Here is a 7,156-nt window from a genome sequence, read left to right as displayed (position 1 = left end):
GCAGCAGTCACCTCATTTGATCGGTAGTCAAATGGATCACTCATTCCCAGAGACAAACAAAATGATGAACTCTCCCAACAGAGAGACCAACCGTCACTTCAATTTCTTGCCACAACAGTTTTCTGAGCAACAGTTCCAACAACGACCCCAAAGTTCTGAATGGACCAATCATCAAGTGATGATGAATGCGTTCAGTCTACCAAAGATTAGTCTTGACCATTTCTCAGGCGATCCTTTGATGTGGCATCAATGGTACAGCTTTTTCAAGTCAACCATTCACCACAATCCAGCCCTTTCAACTGTTCAGAAAATGACATACTTGCAAAACTCGGTAACTCACAAAGCAAAAGACTTCATCGGTGGATACTCTTACAACGGAGACTTCTATGAGGAGGCCCTTCAGGAACTTATCAGAAAGTTTGGAAAGCCGCAGCATGTTGTGAGTGCGTACCTCACACAACTTGAACAATGGCCTAGGACCAGAATGGATGATCCCAGCAGCTTTGTAAGTTTTGCGTCCTTCCTCAGACGTTTGGTACAGACCTTTCGACTTCACCATTTTGAGTCGGACCTGAAGGCTTCTGCGGTAGTTAAAGTTGCCAAGGAGAAATTGACAACACCAATGACGATTCGCTGGAATCAACATGTAAGCAGCATGAGAATAGAGACGACTTCAGGACTTTGCAGAGAAGTGATTTCCAAGCAACGAGTAAAGGGGATTTCAACCCAGGAACAACCCGGTGCAGTCATGCACGCCTGTAGCTGAACGTCAGCAATTGGTGAGGCATCACAACTTGTGTGTTAATTACTTGAAGAGACATGAGGGTGGATTTTGTAAATCAAAGATTCGATGTCTTGTAGACAGATAAGCACATATGCAGAGGCTTGCGAAGATGTCTCTCCACAAAGACCACAAAGGACAGACCGGGTTGAACGGCCTTCCCAAGGCCAGAAACACTCCAACATAGTTCTTCAAGCCAGCTCAAATTGTCAACTATGCTCTGGGGATCACAACCTTGTCGCTGCAAAGAATACCTGAGCAAGCCTGTAGCTGAACGTCAGCAATTGGTGAGGCATCACAACTTGTGTGTTAATTGCTTGAAGAGACATGAGGGTGGATTTTGTAAATCAAAGATTCGATGTCTTGTAGACAGATGCAATGGGTTTCATCATTCAACTCTCCATCGAGACGACTTCAGGACTTTGCAGAGAAGTGATTTCCAAGCAACGAGTAAAGGCGGATTTCAATCCAGGAACAACCCGGTGCAGTCAAACTACGGTAGAAACTTCAACCATACAACGTCTCAGCTTTCGTCAACAACCGGTAACACGCCAAATACCAACAACAGAAGGGGATACAATCAAAACAGTTTCAACCCTCGTAATCCAAGCTATGGAAACAACAACTCGCATCAAACTGCCAATCAGCAGCGCATCAATCCCCAGCAAATTAATGACAGAAGTAACACTCACTTTCAATCAGTGACTAGCAACGAACTGAATGATGATTCATCAAAACTTCCACGGGTGCAAAACCACACTTGTAGCAGAAATCGGGAACCCACATGGGTCAGAGCTTTTATTCATCTACAGGCAATATCAGTCACGCTCTTCTACAAAGACTTCAACATAGAGACCTATGCACTTTTGGACAGTGGGGGTGATAATACACAGATCACACAAAACATTGCTGATGCTCTTCGGATTAGAGTCCCCAAAGATATAGAACTTCCTCTAGCTTCGCTACATGGGGAGCACACAGTAACAACAGCTGATGTCATGATTGGAATTGGTTCACTTCACAGCTCAAAAACCGGTGACAAGTCTTCCTGTGTACGCAACCTCCATTGAGCAGTTCCAGATGCCAATTGTCCCCGCAGAAATGTTGAATAGACTTTGTAGAGACCATGATCATTTGGCAGAAATCAACTTCCCACAAATTCGTGACAACAAAATTGGAATACTCATAGGGGCAGATGCTTTTCTGGCTACTGTTCCAAGACATTTCACTACCGGCAAACCAGGAACACCCTACGGAGTCAACACACTGATAGGATGGACTTTGACAGTCCCTGTGCCACAAGAGTACTTTCAACCAAACCATAAAGGAAGCAGCATCCACAGCATCACTCTTTTCAACCATCTCAAGCGAGGTAGTGACGACCCGGACGAAAATCTTCTCCATCTTTTTTGGACCTTTGAAGGTGTCAACTTTAGTCAGGGTTCTACGAAGGGACACAGTGAAGAAGACCAGAAGGCAATAGAGACTTTGGCAGAGACCACACATCACAGCGGGGAAAGATATGAGATTGGACTCCCTTGGCGAGAAAACGTCACGCTTCCCAACAACTACTTCATGGCAAGGGTTCAGTGGCACGCCCTGCAGAAGCGATTAGAGAGAGACAACCAACTGAAACAGAGATATATGACCACTATCTTTGATGATATGGATAAGGGATACATAGCAGCTGTTACGAACCAGGATGCAAAGAACATTTGGTACCTACCGCATCATCCCGTCATCAACAAGCAAAAACCAGACAAGATAAGACGAGTGACAAATGCAGATCAAAATACAAAGGGGTTTCTTTGAACGATGCACTGCTAACGGGACCGGACCTTTTGTGCAATCTACATGGACTTCTTCTACGGTTTCGTCAGTACAAGGTTGCAGTAACAGCAGACATAGAAGCTATGTTCATGCAAGTTGGAATCAGAGAAGAAGACCAAGATGCTCTCCGTTTTTTGTGGAGCGACAATGATCAGGAGAGGACATCCAAATACCAACGATTCATTTTTGGAGCAACATGTTCTCCTGCCTGCGCAATTTTTGTTCTGCAAAAGTGCGCCCACGATAACAGACAAGAACATCCAAAAATCTTTGACTCAATCACAAAACAATTCTACATGGATGACTTCATTCAAATATTCTCAACAGAGGAAGAGGCAGCAAATACAGCGACTGAGCTGAAACATGTTCTCAAAACAGGGGGATTCAACCTCACCAAGTTTCTCAGCAATAACCCTGCTGTGCTGGAAAAGATTCCAGAGGAAGACAGAATTGGAGTTCTAAAGTTACAAAGGATACTTGGTCAAACATGGAACCCTGAATCCGATCAAATTCTTTTTGCGAAACCTAAACTGAGCTATGAAAGAAAAAATATCACACAGAGAAAGCTTCTCTCAATGGCTGCTTCTTTGTTTGATCCCATTGGAATAATCTCGCCTTTTGCAATTCGACTGAGATGCATCTTGCAAAAAGTCGTCAAACAAGGAAACAATTGGGACCAGCTACTATCAAAGGAACATTACGACGAAATTCAGCAATGGATGGAAGACTTCGAGAATATGCCTTCAATTCAAATCCCCAGATGTCTAGTTCCCAATGTCGATGGAACTCACGAGTTGCACACCTTCACAGACGCTTCACTTTCAGCAGTATCAGCAGTGGTGTACCTGAGGACAATCTCCGCTGACGGCTCAATAGCTACCCACTACGTCATCAGCAAGACCAAGGTGGCACCAATCAAACAGATGAGCATTCCCAAATTGGAGCTCGAAGCAGCTACACTGGGAGCAGAACTAGCAGGCTTCTGTGAGACCGAGATGACAATAGATGTGAAGAGCAAAAAATTTTGGACCGACAGCACAGCAGTACTCAGCTGGATCAAATCAAAGGATCGACAGAAAATGTACATCGCAAATAGGCTCAACAAAATTGCTGAGAACTCAAACAAAGACGACTGGCGACACGTACCAGGAAAAATGAACCCGGCTGATCATGGCACCAGAGGTCTAGCTCCATGCGATCTTCAAAAATTGTGGATAACAGCACCTTCTTTCCTGATCAAACCTGAGAGCGAGTGGACATTCTCCGGTGACAAAACAGCTCAAACATACGCCACTCAAGTTGATGTCAAGACCGGTGAAAAACCGATGGTAGATCCAAACAGATTTTCAAATTGGCCTAGACTCCTTGGCACAATTAGAACAGTGTTTCGAGCAGTGCGCGTACTGAAGAGGTTGATCAAACGCGACGTACCTTGCGACTTGGACAAATTCGCGGCTGACGAAAACAAGGCTCGGAGCTTTCTCTTGAGGATATCTCAGTCCACATACTTCAAGGACACAGTTTCTCGACTTCAAAGTGGACTACCCCTAGACAAGAAGGACAAACTATTACCATATACACCCTTTCTGGATAGCGACGGACTACTTAGGGTTGAGGGACGAATTCAAAAATCTGGATTGCCTTTTCAGAGCAAACATCCGGTGATACTCCACAGCAAGTGCAGAGTTGCCAAACTGCTTATTGAGAAAGCACATCATGACTGCGGGCATAATGGAATTGAACATGTTCGTGCACATATCCAAGCAACGTTCATGATAGTTGGAATCCGCAGAGCTCTAAGAACTTTAGGGAGGTACTGCTTCATCTGCAGACGCTGGCGAGCAGACAATGTCAGACCGAAGATGGCTCCTCTACCAAAATTTCGCTTTCCGGAGCACTCCAAACTCTATCCATTTGTGAATACTGGAATGGACATGTTCGGTCCCTTTCACATTGAAAAATCCAGAACCCAGACAGAACTCAATTATGTCTGAATGTTTACATGCTTGGTCACATGAGCAGTACATTTGGAAGTTTGTGAGGACCTCTCTACTGACTGTCTACTAATGGCTATTCGACGTTTTGTATCCAAACGAGGATACCCTGATGTCATTGTTTCGGACAACGGAAAAAACTTTGTTGGAGCTAACCAGGCCATGAAACTCAATTTTCAGGAAAACTACAAACCAGACAACAATTACATACGTCTCCAGCTGGCCCAACAGAACATCCAGTGGACGTTCAACCCACCTCTGGCAACGCACTTCGGAGGGGTTTGGGAACGACTTATCCAGTCGGCTAAACGAAGCCTACTTGTTGTCCTCGGAAGCCGCCGACTAAACTTTTCAGTCTTCCATACAGTCGTAACGGAGGCAGAAGGAATTCTTAATTCACGCCCACTGACGCATGTTGGGAGCACTTTGACTGGCGAGGAACCATTAACACCGAATCTTTTCCTGATGAGAAGACGCCACTTCTGTCTAAAACCTGTGGCAAACAACAGAACCCGGTTTTCAATTAAAGACTTCAAGGAGTCACAGACCCTTTTGGACCACTATTGGTCTCGTCTTCTCAAAGAATTTGTACCGGAACTTAACAGACGGACAAAAAGGCAGCAGGCCAACGCTGAGCTCAAGGAAGACTATGTTGTTTGGCTTTACAAAGATTTTACACCCCGAGGAATTTGGCCCATTGGTCGGATCGTCAAAGCACATGTGAGTGGAGATGGAGTGGCAAGAAGCTTCGACATCAAGACCAGTACTGGCATGGTGCAACGTCCCGCAGTGAGATTGGGCAAGGTGTTTGAAACTGACAATGATTCTTCTTCTTCGTTGGCCGCGGAGGGTGAATGAATACTCCTTCAATCATGTCAAATTGATGCATAAAACTCACTTAAGCGGAAACTTTTGAGGCAGTAAATTTGAATTTATGATGTCAATTATTTTGTTCTTTTCTGATAAATTTATTTGCTAAGTTTTGTTGTTGCTTGCCGGAGTGTAAACAGTCCGTAACCGTTTAGCCCCCCAATCCTTCCCCTTGTTATTTAGTTCAAATTTGTTGAGTTCATATTCATGATCAGTGTAAAAGTCATATCTTTAACTTTGATTTTTCATGACTTTCAATGCCAAACCTTTTTAATCATTATCATACATGAGTTTCATCGTGCCACACTTAACTTTGATAGTAAATGCGGGTATAAACCACACCTTTGTAAGCTATTATTTAACAAGCATACAAGCTTATAGAAGAACATACAGCAAAATAAACTCTTGAAAACCAGTCGTTGTCTCTGAAAGCGGATCAGACTAAAGAAAAGATAACAACGGCCAAGAGGAAGGGATTAGGAAATTTATTTAAGTACGAACAGTAGTACCCCGTTTTACAAAAGAAACCATCAGATACACATTTGTTGAAATTTATATAATCTCCAAAATTCAGCACCTACAAAGGCCAATTTTACAAAGATCGTGTTGAAAGTAGATAACTTGCCAGTCAAATCCGGTTGACGACTTGTTGGCGCCACTTTCAGCGATTAACATGGTTAATTGGCATTAGGAAGGACATGAAATATGAAGCACAAAATGAATGGGTTTGTGAGAATTCAAGAAAACACAGAATTGTAAAAAAAACTTTCAAATCACGGTAACCTTAAAAACTATGGTAGATTACTATAAATAACCGTGACCCCATTTCAGGAAAGGAAAACCTGAGCCAACAAACCTATTATCACATGGTTAGTGTAACCCTAAACTATCGAACGCAATTTATTGCATCACATACATCAATATGGTTTTAGCATTTATATTGTGCCAAAAAGTTCATTAATTTCGTATTTTGTTTTGTTATTGTAAAATTGAAGTGTTGTTTTGTTAATTGTGAAATCACCGCTGAGTAAAAATTTGGTTCTAAAAGCCATTTTAAAAGTTACTGACTGTACATCAATCGTTTGAATAGTGTAAAATTGTTGCATTTGGAACCATTAAAGATTGTTATAAAGAATGGTTTACTCTCGTGTTGACTTCAAAATGATTCCTAATCAGTTTTAACCTTCAGGTGTTAATTTTTTGCTATAGATTGAAAAATGGGCATTGTTTATATTTTAGAGTCAGGCTGTGATAGTCGGATTTTCCAGAGATTTTACAGCTGAGACTCTAGAACGGCCGCAAAACGAACAGTACTATGAAAATTTCATCCGATGTCGCCAGTCAGTTTTTAATCACTGTCTAACAATTCGCCTTAAAAGTGTCCACGTCATTTTTTTAAAAAATTTGAAACATTATTGCCCAGGATGAAGTCCGCGACCCAAGACAGGTATTGGCCAGACCGACCATACCCAAAACAGGCATTGGCCAGACCGAATATACCCAAAGAGAGCTATTGGCCAGACCGAGCAGACTTTGGCCACCATTGGCCAGACTGAACAGACTTTGGACACCATTGGCCAGACTGACCAGACATTGTCCAGACCATTGGGCAGACCGAACAGACCTTAGGCCAGACCGTTGTCCAGACCATTGTCCAGACCGTTGTCCAGACCAATGGCCA

General features: G+C 43.0%; 3 protein-coding genes across 3 annotated transcripts; all 3 read left to right on the top strand.

Moving 5' to 3' along the window:
• Window positions 1-1,882: 1,882 nt before the first annotated feature.
• Window positions 1,883-2,593, top strand: LOC142346226 (uncharacterized). Its single transcript, XM_075398740.1, has one exon. The coding sequence runs from the start codon at window positions 1,883-1,885 to the stop codon at window positions 2,591-2,593; it is 711 nt and encodes a 236-aa protein (XP_075254855.1).
• A 314-nt stretch (window positions 2,594-2,907) lies between these two features.
• Window positions 2,908-4,605, top strand: LOC142346224 (uncharacterized). The gene has a single exon (XM_075398739.1). The coding sequence runs from the start codon at window positions 2,908-2,910 to the stop codon at window positions 4,603-4,605; it is 1,698 nt and encodes a 565-aa protein (XP_075254854.1).
• Window positions 4,606-4,677: 72 nt separating this feature from the next.
• Window positions 4,678-5,463, top strand: LOC142346223 (uncharacterized). Its single transcript, XM_075398738.1, has one exon. The coding sequence runs from the start codon at window positions 4,678-4,680 to the stop codon at window positions 5,461-5,463; it is 786 nt and encodes a 261-aa protein (XP_075254853.1).
• Window positions 5,464-7,156: the final 1,693 nt, after the last annotated feature.

Source organism: Convolutriloba macropyga, chromosome 9, assembly GCF_964194025.1.
Source record: "Convolutriloba macropyga chromosome 9, txConMacr16.3, whole genome shotgun sequence".
In the NCBI taxonomy this organism is placed as follows: Eukaryota; Metazoa; Xenacoelomorpha; order Acoela; family Convolutidae; genus Convolutriloba; species Convolutriloba macropyga.
This window is presented reverse-complemented; position numbering and strand designations above follow the sequence as displayed.

Coding starts and splice junctions, on each gene's coding strand:
- LOC142346226 (XM_075398740.1), top strand. CDS start 1,883: ATGTTGAATAGACTTTGTAGAGACCATGATCATTTGGCAGAAATCAAC.
- LOC142346224 (XM_075398739.1), top strand. CDS start 2,908: ATGGATGACTTCATTCAAATATTCTCAACAGAGGAAGAGGCAGCAAAT.
- LOC142346223 (XM_075398738.1), top strand. CDS start 4,678: ATGGCTATTCGACGTTTTGTATCCAAACGAGGATACCCTGATGTCATT.